This window comes from Silurus aristotelis (genome assembly GCF_946808225.1).
Source record: "Silurus aristotelis genome assembly, chromosome: 15".
In the NCBI taxonomy this organism is placed as follows: domain Eukaryota; kingdom Metazoa; phylum Chordata; class Actinopteri; order Siluriformes; family Siluridae; genus Silurus; species Silurus aristotelis.
In genome coordinates, this window is record NC_139588.1 from 1,267,435 (window position 1) to 1,283,428 (window position 15,994).

General features: G+C 40.7%; 2 protein-coding genes and 1 long non-coding RNA gene across 4 annotated transcripts in view; 2 read left to right on the forward strand and 1 right to left on the reverse strand.

Moving 5' to 3' along the window:
• The window catches only part of LOC310738146 (histone H1-like), a gene marked incomplete at its 3' end in the record, with an annotated part of 232,655 nt that overhangs the window by 39,295 nt on the left and 177,366 nt on the right, over positions 1 to 15,994 (forward strand). The gene's annotated exons all lie outside the window — the stretch shown is intronic.
• LOC310738278 lies at positions 10,150 to 10,872 on the forward strand. 2 transcript variants are annotated; one of them, XR_014536991.1, is made up of 2 exons: positions 10,150 to 10,417; positions 10,474 to 10,872. It is a non-coding gene; the product is annotated as an uncharacterized lncRNA (long non-coding RNA). The 2 variants fall into 2 exon arrangements; XR_014536992.1 differs by having other exon boundaries at positions 10,490 to 10,872.
• LOC310738274 (uncharacterized protein) overlaps positions 10,790 to 15,994 on the reverse strand; it is a 259,060-nt gene continuing 253,855 nt past the window's right edge. The window contains 3 exon segments of the mRNA XM_083563256.1: positions 10,790 to 10,935; positions 11,329 to 11,502; positions 12,650 to 12,823. Of these exon segments, the coding sequence (XP_083419382.1) occupies positions 10,923 to 10,935; positions 11,329 to 11,502; positions 12,650 to 12,823 (361 nt within the window). The 3' untranslated portion in view covers positions 10,790 to 10,922.

Consider the following 15,994-nt stretch of genomic DNA (forward strand, 5'->3'; position numbering starts at 1 on the left):
GGAGTATATGGTGAGGAAGTATAATAAAGATATTTCGTTCCGTAATAAAATGAAACAGTACGTTGTCACAAGGTATAGAACAGACTCTAAGTTCCAGTCTAAAATGAAAGCACATTTTCAGAAGATACACCCAGGACTCAGACTTTAGAGCACATCACATACTTCGCTGTACTCTACAGAAAAGCAAAACACATGTTAACAATGTTTTGCCGATTATTCACAAGTTGACATGTGCATTTAAAATCAGGCAAAAATACCAAGAGTTCATTTGTGTTAGCCGTTCAGCAGGTCAGCTTGATAATGTGAACAAGCCTGTGGTCAACAACGTGATGCAGGCTGCCATTGGTGCATTCCGTTGTAAAATTCAAGAAGGACCAACCCGTGTCTGCATAGTCTGTAACAGCACCATGTTTCCCAATCAAGTCAAGTCTTGCAACCGAGCAAAGTACGTAAAAAACACATTGTACTTTTATGCTTAACAGGCAGATATATATTAATGCCTGTGATCATTCTTGCTCAGTCCCTTGTTTGGTTCCTGAAGAGAGGCAACAAGAATGGATCTGCCATACTTGACAGTCACTTGAGAGGACAGATGCCTTCAATTGCAGTAGCAAACAAATTAGCACTGGCACCTATCCTCAAAGAACTTTTGGAATTGAGTGTACTGGAATGGCAGCTCATATCCAAATTCTTGCCCTTTGTAAAAATTGTTGCATTGCCCAAAGGGCAAGAAAGAGCTGTTCATGGTGCAGTTGTGTGTGTGCCTTCTGAGGTGGAAGCAATTGTGAACTGTCTGCCAAGACCAAACAATGAATCACAGATACTCCAAGTTAAACTTAAGAGAAATCTTAAGTTCAAAGGCTACCAGCACTTTCACACGGTCAATATGCACAACGTGCTGGCAGCTTTGCATAAACTAAAAGAAATGCATTCTCAATACAAAGATGTATCCATCGATGACGCTGCCCAGTTTGAAAGCCTTGCTGATGACAGAAAGGAAATACAGGAGCCTGAACAGATCAGTGGTGATGAGTTGAATGAGGAACAACATGTCAGCACAGAAGAACAGGATGAACTGAGGCCTGGTCTCACTTTCGACACATGTTTGCAACCACCTGATATTGGGAATGTTGTCATATGGAGACGCAATATTCAGCATTGCCCCTGCCCAAGGAAATAAGCCTGTTGGATTTTCCTCTGTTCTAAAACTGGAGTCAATGGCATTTCTTATGCAATTTCCTACCGGAGAGAACACGATCGATGAGGCGAGAACAGTTGCCATATCGCCGAGCATGTACTTCAATGCTAGGCTCTTTTGTGTGGACATCCGTTTTGCCAGAGACCAGAGCTATCTTCTCTTTGTGCAGTTTGTCACTTAAACGAACCTGGCTAGAAACAGCATGTCTTTTCAGTTGCGAAAAGGCAAACCAGTGACTAGAGATGGACGCAGGAATTTCCAACAAATTGTTACAGAGACGTGACAAGATTTATGCAACCCCTCAGAGGTACGCCGGCATACTGGGAGAAAACGCTAAAAGATCTGCAGGTCATGATCAGGCAGTTAGGCGTGCCCACCTTCTTCTGTACTTTCAGTGCAGCTCATATGCGATGGCCAGAAGTCATAAAGGCTATCAAAGCTCAACAGGGTGAGCTGGTTCAGTTTGAGGATCTAGACTGGACTACAAAATGTGAGATTCTCAGAAGCAACCCTGTCACGGTCATGAGCATGTTAAAAAAAAAAGAGTAGATGCACTACTCAGAGATCTGCTCTTGTCAGACGCTCAACCTATTGGTGAAGTAGTGGACTATTTTTATCGGGTTGATATTCACTTGCTAGCCTGGGTGAAAGATGCGCCTGTGTTTGAGGACGATCCAGATGACACAGTATGTGAATTCATTGACCGGTACATAATGTGCCAAATGCCTGACCCAGTACAGACACTGAACTGCACAAACTTGTGACAGAGGTTCAGATGGACAGCCGAAACCATTCAAAGTCTTGCTAGAAAGGACAAGTGTTATGCAGATTTGGATTTCCCAAACTTCCGATGTCTGACACCTGGATAAAACATCCAAGGCCCCCTTCTCCCAGCGATGAAGAGAAGCAAAATAAGACACAAGGAAAGAAACGAGGAAAGGCAAAACAATTTAACCATGTAAAACAAATGATGAAGAAAGCCAAAGAAAAGCTGAAGCCTGTGTGGGACGTCCTCAATGACCCCAAAAGCTCATCTGAAAACTTGCCAAAGCTACTAGAAAGGTGCAATTTGAGCATGCAACGCTACATGAAGTACGCTGAGGCACTTTCTACTGGCAGTGTGGTTATGTTAAAACGTAGCCCAAAAGAATGTAGGGTCAACGGATACAACCGGGACTTGCTGAGGGCATTGAATGCTAACATGAACATTCAATACATTCTTGATCCGTTCTGCTGTGTCATGCACATCTTGTCCTACATATCCAAGTCTGAACATGAGATGAATGACCTGCTGAAAACTGTGGTAAAAGATGTACATAAAACTAATGTTAGCGAAAAAGATGAAATGAAACAGATAATGCAGTCTTATTCCAAACACAGACAAGTAAGCGCTCAGGAGTCTGTGGCACGCACGTGCAGCTTACCTCTGAAAAAGTGTTCACGTGCTGTCGTGTTCATACAAACTGATGATGCTTTGAAAATGAGTCTTCCCCTTAGTGCATTGCATCACAAAATCCCAGATTCTGAGGACGTGTGGATGTCAGGAATTGTGGAAAAGTACAGAGCAAGGCCTGAAAAACAGGACTTTGAAAAATTGTGTCTTGCCGATTTTGCCTCAAAATATCGCATTGTCTATGGCCGTCAAGCTAAAGGTTAAAAGGTTCACCCCCTGCTGAAAAACAAGGGGTATGTTCAACAAAGAACTGTCGGCAAGCCTGCAATTATTAGTTATGCCCGCTTCTCTAAAGACAAGCAGCCTGAGAAGTATTATGGCAGATTGCTGAAGTTGTATGTTCCTCATCGCTCTAATACACAGCTCAAGCAACCATCTTATCCTACATATGAGCTGTTTTACCACAATGCCCGCATAGATGTCCGACAACCCCGTCTACTTGTGCCAGTGTGCACAGTTGTAGTAGAGAACCAGAAATGGTATGAAAAGCACACTGCTGAGTTGGACAAAGCTTTTGAACTTCTATAGGAGCAGGGGATGTTTGAAAATGCGTGGACAGCGTTCGCCCCTGAAATGGAAGCTGAACGTTTGGAGTGTATCATGGAAAGGATCGATGAAGAGCCCGAACAGGTGAACGAGAAAGACGATGTTCCAGAGTACCAGCTTGTTCGTGAAGATGGTGACGGACTTGTCCTAAAATTCGAGGCACCACAGTTGAGTGTGGATTATGTACAACAGCTATATCGAAGCTTGAAATAGGCACGGTCATCAGTGTTCTACACCGTCCGTCTATGGTGACTGAAGCGCGTGTGGGGTCAGAATCCTGAGCAGTTTTTATATTTTGTGTCAGGTGGTGTGGGATGTGGAAAATCGCACGGAATTAAGTGCATATTTGCGGAAGCCACCAAGATCCTACGCCAACTCCCATGATTTCAGGAGCAAGGGGACATGTCTTCGCCAACAGTGTTATTGACTGCGTTTACCGGAACTGCAGCTTTTAATATCTCTGGAAAAACTTTGCACTTCATTTTAAAACTGGCAAGGAAATTAAGCTCACCGTATCAAACACTGGGAAACTCGCTGGATAATGTTAGAGCGGTGTTGTCGAACACAGAGATTCTCATCAAGTGTCCATGGTTTCAAAGGATCTGTTCGCGTACGTCAACTGGATCAGCAGATCAGATCAAAGGCAGCAAAAAACCTTTTAGTGGAATCTCTGTTCTAGCAGTTGGAGATTTTTTACCAACTCCCACCTTTAAGTAAATCAAAACCTCTGTGTGTGTGTGTAGGAAGGTGGTGTGCTGGACAACTGGAAAGACTATTTTTAAATAGTCAACCTGACATAAATCATGCTTTTGCGAAACTACTGAACAGAATCCGTGTGCAGCCAAAGCACGAGGCTCTCACTAAAGAGGACAGTGCGTTGCTTGCTCCGTGTTTGACAAACCCCGTAGATTGTCCAAACAAAACACTGCACATTTTTGCTATCAACAAAAAAGTGCAGAAACACAACACTGCCATTGTAAATGCACTGCATCCTGACATCGTAAATGTGGAAGCTGAAGACTTTAGAAAAGGCCCATGAACAGGAGAGATGAAAAAACAGGGTAAACCTGTAAAAGACACAAATCAGGATTTACCTGACATCATACAAGTTGCGGCTGGAGTACGTGTAATGCTAATGAGAAATCTGGACGTGGAGGACGGGCTCACTAATGGCAGTTTTGGAAAAATTGCCAAAATTGTCAGTGAAATAAAAGATGACAGTAAAGATAATCGGACTTAAAATGGACAATCCCAATGCTGGTCAGAAATACAGCAAAAGGCTACATTTACATTTGCAGCATTTAGCAGATGCCCTTATCCATAATGTGACTGATCTTGAGTTCCTCCTTATCAAGATCGATGCTCCAATAACAGCGACAGTTGTGACTGTATACCGTCCACCAAATTACAGTTTCTCATTTCTTGCTGTTAGATTTTTATCATGCCCAAACGAAACTTAATTCTTAGAGAGGTTTTCCATATTATAGTGCCTTTCTGAATCACACCGCACACAGCAAATGTTCTTCTTCGGTTTATTGCAGGCAGCAGACACGTATATATATGCACACATTGGAAAGAAAGCTGACCTAAAGTTGTTTTCTGTTTGGACAAGAGGATATACTACTTGGAGATGTGTGAGCCCAGATAAAGACTCCCTGTTTACCTTACAGACTAACATCGTAAATATCCGATAGACACTGAACAGGCAAAGGAATGTGTGTGAAACAGTGTGAAAACCGTCTTAACACTGACAATGGCCACATTAAATCATTTATGATTAAGCATCACACACCAAAACATAGGATGTTCTCCCTGGGAACAAAATCGGTGACATAAACTGCAAATGAAAAGATAAAGACAAACAAAAACATACAGATTCTATTTCATTTTGTCCCTACATGCATATAATCCTTCATCATCACCACTCCAATCGAGGCCTTTATGGCCTGTCTTACCATCGTCTTCAAACATGGCAACATACAAAGTACAATTCCAACAATCAATACAAAAATCATTCCTAAAACAAAATAGTGTTCAACACTTGTAAACAAACTCTTAATCTTCTTAAAAAACTTTGTTCAGCAGGTGTTTAACGTTCTTCAAGACATCATGAGACATTTGTTTCTCAGTTTGTTCAATATGTCTAATAGTATTATCAGGTATATGTAATAGTTTCTTCTTACTGAATAATGTATTCAAAGAGAATAAGAAAAATTTAGAGTGTAATTACTATGCACACATAGTTATAGAATTTAGACCTAGAGCAGGTATCAGGGTAAGCTAAACTAAACAGTCAAGTGTGTCAGATCTTCACCCCGGAGGTGGCCCCCTTTCTACTATAAAGAAAGGATCTTTCCGTGGGCTCTCATCTGTTTCAGCCCTGAATACTCACTTAGGCTGGCTTCTTAGGCCAACAGACCAATTAGTGTATAGATTAAGTGGGTGCTGTTTTGATCCTGCTTGCGTGTATCCACTGTGGCTGATAATCAGTCAGAACTCCAGTTCTGGTTACAACTAGAACAGTCGCTGGACCCAGATACTTCGGCTCACCGACCTTGGTAGGCTTCAGACTTCTTATCAGGACCTGCTGATTAGGCACAAAAGGGTGTGTTGGCTTATCTGTGGGCAGAGGAAGATTTAGTGAGACATCAGCACTGATAGAATTCAATTTCTTAACCAGGGCAGAAACGTAGTCATCCACCATCACTTCCAGGTTACCTAAGGAAGAAATGCCACTGCGTCCCCTGACCCATGGGGTCGGGAAAGGCCGGCCCATTAGAATTTCAAAAGGTGACAGTTTAGTAGTTGAAGATGGGGTCATTCTCATTTCTGTGAGTACTGCCGGGAGAACAACAGTCCAATTTTGGCCTGTTTCAATGCAGGCTTTAGTAACACGTTCCTTAATGGTTCTGTTTGTTCTCTCTACCACTCCAGCTGACTGTGGGTGATAGGAAATATTAAAATGCCAATCAATTGCTAAGCTTTTAGCCAAAAGTTTTGTTACCTTTGAAGCAAAAGGTGTCTGTTATCACTTTCAATCATGCTAGGAATACCAAACCCAGAGATGATTTCTTTCGTTAATATTTTGACAACCATTTTAGCGTTCTCTATTGCACATGCAAATGCTTCTGGCCACTTGCTGAATCTGTCGACTATAACCAACAGGTATTTCAAATTTCCTACAGGTGGCATATGTGTAAAAATATATGGCCACTTTGGCAGGGAGTTGAACAGCATTTGAAAGGTTGCCTATGAGATTAAAATGTGCTATGGGCTTTCCATCAGCTGTTTTAAAGTCTCTTTGCTTCCATGTTTCTGCAAAATCATGCACTACACCATAAGCATACTTAGAATCGGTGTATATAGTCACTACTTTATCTTCAGACAACTGACATGCTCTTGTAAGTGCGACCAACTCTGCAGCTGTGTGCAGATGTGTATGGTAATGATTTAGCTTCAACTATTACATCAGGTAATCTTACAACCGCATATCCACTTAAATACACACCATCAGAGGGTTTTGAACATGAAGATCTACATATAAGCAATCCCCCTCTTCCAGGGCCGTATCTAAAAGATCAGACCTACAAGAGGTCTCTTGTTCAATGTGTTTAAGACAATCATGTGCCTCGTCCAAATCATCTAAATCTATAAAATCTAGCAGATCACGCAGCACTACTACAGCTGAATGTGGCTGAGAAGAGGCTTAATGGTGAAGTTTTCTGTCTTCAAGAGTGTGGAGTTATAACCAGATCTACGTTGTGCTGTCATATGTTGTGTGTTGAGGTTGTGTAAAATAGCTGTTGGTTGATGTGAGGTGTTCAGTATCAAAGGATGTGAAAGCACCGTTTTCTCAGCATCCCGGACCATCATAGCCGCAGCACGCGGGAAACCCTTGTGTTATGTTGTGTAAAGATTTAGAAAGATACACAACAGGGAGATATCTGTCACCGTGTTCCTGGGCCAGAATCTCCACAGCCGTACCACCACGTTCTTCACATAAAGGTGAAAAGGCTTAGTATCATTCTGAAGACCTAAAGCTGGAGCAGACTGTAGACCTTCTTAAGCGCAGTAAACCTGTCAGTCATTTCATGAATCCACAGAATGAGATGTGATGGAGGAGCTTTGTGATCAATAGCACTACGCAAAACTTTATCATGCTGTGTGCAGTCAGGGATCCATGCTCGCAGTAGTTCATCAGTCCCAAGAAGCTCTGCATCTGTTTCACAGTCTGAGGTCTTGAAAACCTGCTCACAAGCTGTACTCGGTCCTTATGTTAACACTGTGAATGAAATTGTGTGTGTGACTTTTATTTATATATATTTACATATATATGTATTTATTTAACAACAATAAGATTATTATTATTTCAAATCGAGGAATTTGGAAAACATTTGAATTATTGTTATTCGGTAATAAAGTGCTGAATAAAATATAGGAATTTGTTATTGTTCTCCAGATTCATTCTAGTGATGCCAAACCCTCTCTGTATTATACAGTGCCTTGCAAAAGTATTGACCCCCCTTGGCGTTTTTTACCTATTTTGTTGCCTTACAACTTGGAATTAAAATTGATTTTTATTTGGATTTCATGTAATGGACATACACAAAATAGTCCAAATTGGTGAAGTGAAATAAAAAAAATAACTTGTTTCAAAAAAATTCTAAAAAATAAATAACGGAAAAGTGGTGCATGCATATGTATTCACCCCCTTTGCTATTAAGCCTATAAATAAGATCTGGTGCAACCAATTACCTTCAGAAGTCACGTAATTACTTAAATATAGTCCACCTGTGCAATCTAAGTGTCACATGATCTCAGTATATATATATATATATATATATATATATATATATATATATATATATATATATATATATATATATAATATAATATATATATATATATATATATATATATATATATATATATATATATATATATATATATATATACACCTGTTCTGAAAGGCCCCAGAGTCTGCAACCCCGTTAAGCAAGGGGCACCACCAAGCAAGCGGCACCATGAAGACCAAGGAGCTCGCCAAACAGGTCAGGGACAAAGTTGTGGAGAAGTACAGATGAGGGTTGGGCTATAAAAAAATATCCAAAACTTTGAACATCCAACGGAGCACCATTAAAGCCATTATTTAAAAAATGGAAAGAATATGGCACCACAACAAACCTGGCAAGAGAGGGCCGCCCACCAAAACTCACGGACCAGGCAAGGAGGGCATTAATCAGAGAGGCAACAAAGAGACCAAAGATAACCCTGAAGGAGCTGCAAAGCTCCACAGTGGAGATTAGAGTATCTGTCCATAGGACCACGTTAAGCCGTACACTCCACAGAGCTGGGCTTTACGGAAGAGTGGCCAGAAAAAAGCCATTGCTTAAAGGAAAAAATAAGCAAACACGTTTGGTGTTCGCCAAAAGGCATGTGGGAGACTCCCCAAACATATGGAAGAAGGTACTCTGGTCAGATGAGACTAAAATTGAGCTTTTTGAACATCAGGGAAAGCACTATGTCTGGCGAAAAACCCAACACCTCTCATCACCCCGAGAACACCATCCCCACAGTGAAGCATGGTGGTGGCAGCAGCATGCTGTGGGGATGTTTAACATCAGCAGGGACTGGGAAACTGGTCAGAATTGAAGGAATGATGGATGGTGCTAAATACAGGGAAATTCTTGAGGGAAACCTTTTTCAGTCTTCCAGAGATTGGAGACTGGGACGGAGGTTCACCTTCCAGCAGGACAATGACCCTAAGCATACTGCTAAAGCAACACTCGAGTGATTTAAGGGGAAACATTTAAATGTCTTGGAATGGCCTAGTCAAAGCCCAGACCTCAATCCAATTGACAATCTGTGGTATGACTTAAAGATTGCTGTACACCAGCGGAACCCAACCAACTTGAAGGAGCTGGAGCAGTTTTGCCTTGAAGAATGGGCAAAAATCCCAGTGGCTAGATGTGCCAAGCTTATAGATACATACCCCAAGAGACTTGCAGCTGTAATTGCTGTAAGTATTGACTTTGGGGGGGTAAATAGTTATGCATGCTCAAGTTTTCAGGTTTTTTTTGTCTTATTTCTTGTTTGTTTCACAATAAAAAATATTTTGCATCTTTGAAGTGGTAGGCATGTTGTGTAAATCAAATGATACAAACCCCCAAAAAATCCATTTTATTTCCCGGTTGTAAGGCAACAAAATAGGAAAAACGCCATGGGGGGGTCAATACTTTTGCAATGCACTGTATTCTGAAAAATATTTGGGTCTTATTTCAACAGGAATGTCAACTGTCAAGCTCAAGCTCAAATGTCAAGGAGAGGAGTAAAATGTAAAGGTTGTTAAGGACCTCACTATGTCTATAAAATAGACATCATTTAATGAATATAAAAGTAAATATTATGTAGTGATTTTAACAGTTCCACCTGATTCGCTGCCCACTGCTGCTGAAAATTCCACTTTGCTAATGTCAGTAAAGTTACTTGAATATGTTCATTTACACCGTCATATATATATACTTTAAAATATCACACTAATCACACTGACTCTATATTTATTTACATTACTTTTGTGTGACTGATTGAACATTATATGTAGCTAATATGTAGCATAATATAGCTAATAACAAAATAGTTTTGTGTCCATATTTGATTTAAATAATCATCCAAATATTAACACTTAAAATAAACAATCTTCACTTTGGCAAAAAAAGTCTTTGATAATGTCTCTATTCACAATATTGTTATTTGTATATTTTAACATCTAAGAATGTTATCATTATTATTATTATTTTATTATTATGATTATGATTATTATTATTATTATTATTATTATTATTATATTTTAACATTGACTGATAATATATTTTACACAGTCTGGCTGTCCACTTGACAAAAGTTTGTTTTGTCAAGTGGACATATATTAGTAGTCAATGTTATGTTATTCTTATTCTTATTATATTTTAATAGTTGATGCTCCGTATCTATAAACTAAAGCAAGACTTACTGTAAGTAAATGAATCAGCAGGAGGAGCAGCTCAGTGAGGAAATGTCCAGTAGATAATTAAACTAATATACAGTCATCACACTAAACCATATGATATCTTCTACATCTCCATGGTTACAACATGAGGCGCTTCTGAGCAAAGAATGGGCTTCTGTAGATAATAAACTTTTAAGATAAAACTTTATTCATGGGGAAATTTCCAAAAAGTGGTGTAGAAAGAAAGAAAGAAAGAAAGAAAGAAAGAAAGAAAGAAAGAAAGAAAGAAAGAAAGAAAGAAAGAAAGAAAGAAAGAAAGAAAGAAGAGTTAATAAAACTCCATTTATTTTTCTTCTATACTTTATATGAAATGATTAGTTTTATGGGTGTTTTTGTAGGAAATATTATATAATACATCATATACATATTATATACATCCAGGTGTGTGTGTGTGTGTGTGTGTGTGTGTGTGTGTGTGTGTGTGTGTGTGTGTGTGTGTGCACTAAAGATGGCACTGATTCCATACTGGGTTGATCACCTGATACTAGTAAGAAATTGAGATCAGATCAGAGAGAAAATAAAGAATGATTGGGTCTGATCCTGTACACAATACATGTGATTTGGACTCCTTCTGCTCTGGGCTTTTTCACATCAACTCCTCAGATCCTGTAGATAAACGTGTTCTCGGTTTGCAGACACGGAAATGCAGGAACACTGGAGTCTTTACACACAATTGTTCATCACCAGTAAACACTAGAAGAGAAAGAAGTGAATCAGTAACAGAAAACTAGAAGAAGGTGTTTGATGATCAGCAGCAGGTAATTATCTCTGCTTCAAGGAAACCAGGATTTGATTCCAGTCATAAAAGGACTGTCCGCGTGAGGAAACCAGCTGCTTACAGGAAATCCAATGTTTGTGGAATAAAAGATGATCATTATCTAATAAATAAAGTAAATGTGCTAAATAACGCTGATGTAGTAAATAACGCTGATGTAGTAAATAACACTAATGTAGTAAATAACACTAATGTAGTAAATGACGCTAATGTAGTAAATAACGCTGATGTAGTAAATAACGCTGATGTAGTAAATAACACTAATCATTACATCAGTTTTAGTGTTTATATAAAAACAGATTATTACTCACTTCAGTGTCTGTAGATTGTAACGTTTATCATCCTTCAGATCAGAGAGACACTTCACTCCTGAGTCTCCTACTTTATTCCCAGACAGATTCAGATCTCTCAGGTGTGAGGGGTTTGATCTCAGAGCTGAAGCGAGAGCAGCACAGCCTTCATCTGATACTCCACAATCACACAACCTGCAGATACACAATGACACACACTTCACTCTCTCAGTTTCTACACATTACACATCAGAGAGAGAGGGATAGAGAGAGAGAGAGAGAGAGAGAGAGAGAGAGAGGAAGGGATGTTGGAGAGAGAGAAAAGAGGGGGGGTGAAGGAGAGAGAGGGGGAGGGAGAGGGGAGAGGGAGGGAGTCAGGGGGGAGAGAGAGAGAGGAAGAGTGAGAGAGGAAGAGAGAGAGAGGTGAAGGAGAGCGAAAGGGAGGGAGGGAGACTTTTTTGACTTTTACAAAACTTTATTTACACATATCACATACGCTGGTACACAGACACACACACGAAATTGTTTAAAAAAAAAAAAACGCTGAAAAATTGGCAACACGCCAACCGCTCTCATGCTCTACACACCACGCTCACCCTTCCCCCTCGCACATGCAGAGAGAGAGAGAGAGAGAGAGAGAGAGAGAGAGAGAGAGAGAGAAAGGGAGGGAGATTACACTTCCCTTACCGACCATTGCACTCACATCACTGACCATCACACACTCATCACTGACCATCACACTCACAACACTAACCATTACATTCATCACTGACCATCACACACACAACACTGACCATCACACACTCATCACTGACCAAGAGAGAGAAAAGGAGAAAGATGTAAAGTGAGATCTTTGAAATCTGAATGTGGAGTAAAAGAAGCTGTAGGTTCTTCAGCTCCAGACAGTAATTTCAGGTGTTAATCTACTGGAAATACAGATTTAATGCTGCAGGTTTAATTGGACTTTTGAGCTGCAATAAAAGTCACAACCGCTCAATTCTACACTGAGGGATTTTTGTAGCTTGTTAGATATTAGATCATCTTCTCTTTCTTCATTATTCTGCCTCGTCACATTCACATTTATATCAACACTTTTCTACATTTATTAGATATTAGAAACTAAAACAATACAAAAGTCAATAAAAAGTCATGATTATAAAAAGATAAAAATTAAATCAACACTAATTTAAACTAACAAACAAAAGTTAAAAAAAAAAATACAACTATAAAGTTCCTCCTCAGAACATTGATGCTGAACCTAAAAGCTCTGCTTCAGTCTCACTATTAGAGAATGTGTGTTACTGAGGAGCAGGTCATGTGACTCTCAGAGAGATGATCTTACCTCAGTATCTCCAGTTTACAGTGAGGATTCTCCAGTACAGCAGAGACACACTTCACTCCTGAGTCTCCTACTTTATTCCCAGACATATTCAGATCTCTCAGGTGTGAGGGGTTTGATCTCAGAGCTGAAGCGAGAGCAACACAGCCTTCATCTGATACTCCACAACCACACAACCTGCAGATACACAATGACACACACTTCACTCTCTCAGTTTCTACACATTACACATCCTGTGTGTTTTAAAATGAGTGAAACAGTTTATTCAGTGACAAGAACTGTCTGTTTTTTATGCAGTTTGATGAGAGAGAGAGAGAGAGAGAGAGAGAGAGAGAGAGAGAGAGAGAGTGTGTGTGAGTGTGTGTGTGTGTATGTGAGGGAGAGAGAGTGTGTGTGTGTGTGTGTGTGTGTGTGTGTGTGTGTGTGTGTGTGTGTGTGTGTGTGTGAGAAAGAAAGAGCGAGAGTGTGTGTGTGTGTGTGTGTGTGAAAGAGTTTGTGTGTGTGTGTGTGTGCGCGCGTGAAAGAGAGACAGAGAGTGTGTGTGTGTGTGTGTGTGTGTGTGTGTGTGTGAAAGTGTGGTGAGAGAAAGAGAGTAAGTGTGTGTGAGTGTATGTTTGTGCGAGTATGTGTGTGTGTGTGTGTGTGTGTGTGTGTGAGAGAGAGAGAGAGAGAGTCTGTGTGTGTGAGTTTGTCTGTGTGTGTGCGTGTGTGTGTGTGTGTGTGTGTGTGTGTGTGTGTGTGTGTGTGTAAGAGAAGGAGAGAGATTTCATACACCTTTATTGCAAATATACATACAAACCAACTTAAGTCAAAAACAAATCAAACAAACAAACAAGCAAAGTCAAAACATAAACCCAAAACTCAAATTAACAACATATCAAAAGTTAATTCTTTATCAATTACTGTCAACGAACTCGGGTGATTAGGTGCGTGGATATGAGGACCCAAATGCAGGATGCACCAGACGATAAGAATCGGGAGAGGAGGGTTTAGCACAGGCAGGAAATATTTAATGTCCGAATACTTCAGAACGAAACACAGTCGCAGCACAAACAGGGTTAAAGTAGAAGAAAAGGGTGAGGAGGATAGAACAGGCAGGAAAGCAATAATGTCCGAATACATTTGAACATACAGTCGTGGCACTCACTGTGTTAATGTTGAGAAAGCAATAATGTCAAAATACTTTTGAACACACACACTCACTGGGGTAATGTTGACCGTCCATGGTGCGGACAGTAACAGTGGTGGGAAGTATGGGGTCAGGGGGTGGTTCCTTCTCATCAGGGGAGTGCAAACGGGACAAGGCGTTAGGCTTCCCATTTAGCGACCCCGGCCGGTAGGACAAGGAGAAGTTAAATCGCCCGAAGAACAGTCCCTAACGTGCTTGACATGGATTCAGGCGCTTGGCAGTCCGCATATATTCCAAATTTCAATGATCGGTCCAGACGAGAAATGGAACTTCGGACCCCTCCAGCCAATGACCTCACGATCACCAACAGGGTAGTTCTGTTCAGCTGGGCTAAGACCGTGGTGCAGGCCGTGGTCAAGGGCACCTCTCTGAGACAGAATGGCCCCTACACCCAGATCTGAGGCGTTCACCTCCACCACTAATTGGCGGGTTGGATCCGGAAGGGCCAGGACAGGGGCTGAGGTGAAAAGACTCTTCAGTTTGGTAAAGGCCTGTTCAAGCCTCTGGGTTCCAGTTAAAGGCCTGATGTATGGAGGTGAGTGAGTGAAGGGGGGCCGCGACGGAGCTATAGACCCTGATAAACTGCTGATAGAAATTGGCAAAACCCAAAAACCTCTGTAATTGGGGCCAGTCCTTTACCGCCTAAATCGTGGCTTGGTCCATCTGGAAGTTATCGGCTGAAAGGACAAATCCAAGGAAGGTGGTGCTGGACATATGGAAATCGCATTTCTCCGCCTTACATTCTGGAGGAGCCAACCGAGTACCGAATGCACATGGTGGACATGTTTGTCTCTAGAGCGTGAGAACACGAGCATGTCTCAATATTATAACTGAGTGTGTTGAAGAAATAAGAGATTGGATGACCCATAACTTTCTGCTATTAAATTCTGATAAAACGGAGATTTTGCTCATCGGCCCAAAAAATAGTACACAGAAGCTCCAGCATCTCAGCCTGCATTTAGACGGTTGTTCTGTAACTACTAGTTCAACGGTAAAAGACCTGGGAGTTATTTTAGACAGCAACTTATCTTTTAAAAATCACATCAATCAAGTTACAAAAACAGCCTTCTTTCACCTTAGAAATATTTCTAAGCTAAGAAATATGTTATCTATATCTGATGCAGAGAAGCTCGTCCATGCGTTTATGACCTCTAGAATAGACTATTGTAATGCATTACTAGGTGGATGTCCTGCATCATTAATAAACAAGCTTCAGTTAGTTCAGAATGCAGCAGCAAGAGTTCTTACTAGGTCAAGAAAATACGATCATATAACCCCAATCTTATCGTCCCTACATTGGCTTCCTGTTAGGTTTCGAATATCACATCTTATATTACTGACCATCACACTCAACACTGACCATCACACTGACATCACTGACCATCACACTGACATCACTGACCATCACACTCACATCACCGACCATCACACTCCCCTTACTGACTATTACATTCACATCACTGACCATCACACACTCATCACTGACCATCACACTCACAACACTGACCACCACACTCACATCACTGACCATCACACTCACATCACTGACCATCACACACTCATCACTGACCATCACACACTCATCACTGACCATCACACTCACAACACTGACCATCACACTCAACACTGACCATCACACTCATATCACTGACCATCACACTCATATCACTGACCATCACACTCATATCACTGACCATCACACTCATATCACTGACCATCACACTCACATCACTGACCATCACACTCACATCACTGACCATCACACTACATTTATCCTAAATTAGATGCATGGCCTAGAGACTGGCATGGCCTAGCCAGTCTCCAGACCTAAACCCAATAGAGAATCTTTGGAGGGAGCTCAAACTCCGTGTTTCTCAGCAACAGGCCAGAAACCTGACTGATCTAGAGAAGATCTGTGTGGAAGAGTGGGCCAAAATCCCTCCTGCAGTGTGTGCAAACCTGGTGAAAAACTACAGGAAACGTTTGACCTCTGTAATTGCAAACAAAGGCTCCTGTACCAAATATTAACATTGACTTTCTCAGGTGTTCAAATACTTATTTGCAGCTTTATCATATAAATAAATAGTTTAAAAATCATACATTGTGATTTCTGGATTTTTTTTTTAGATTATGTCTCTCACAGTGGACATGCACCTACG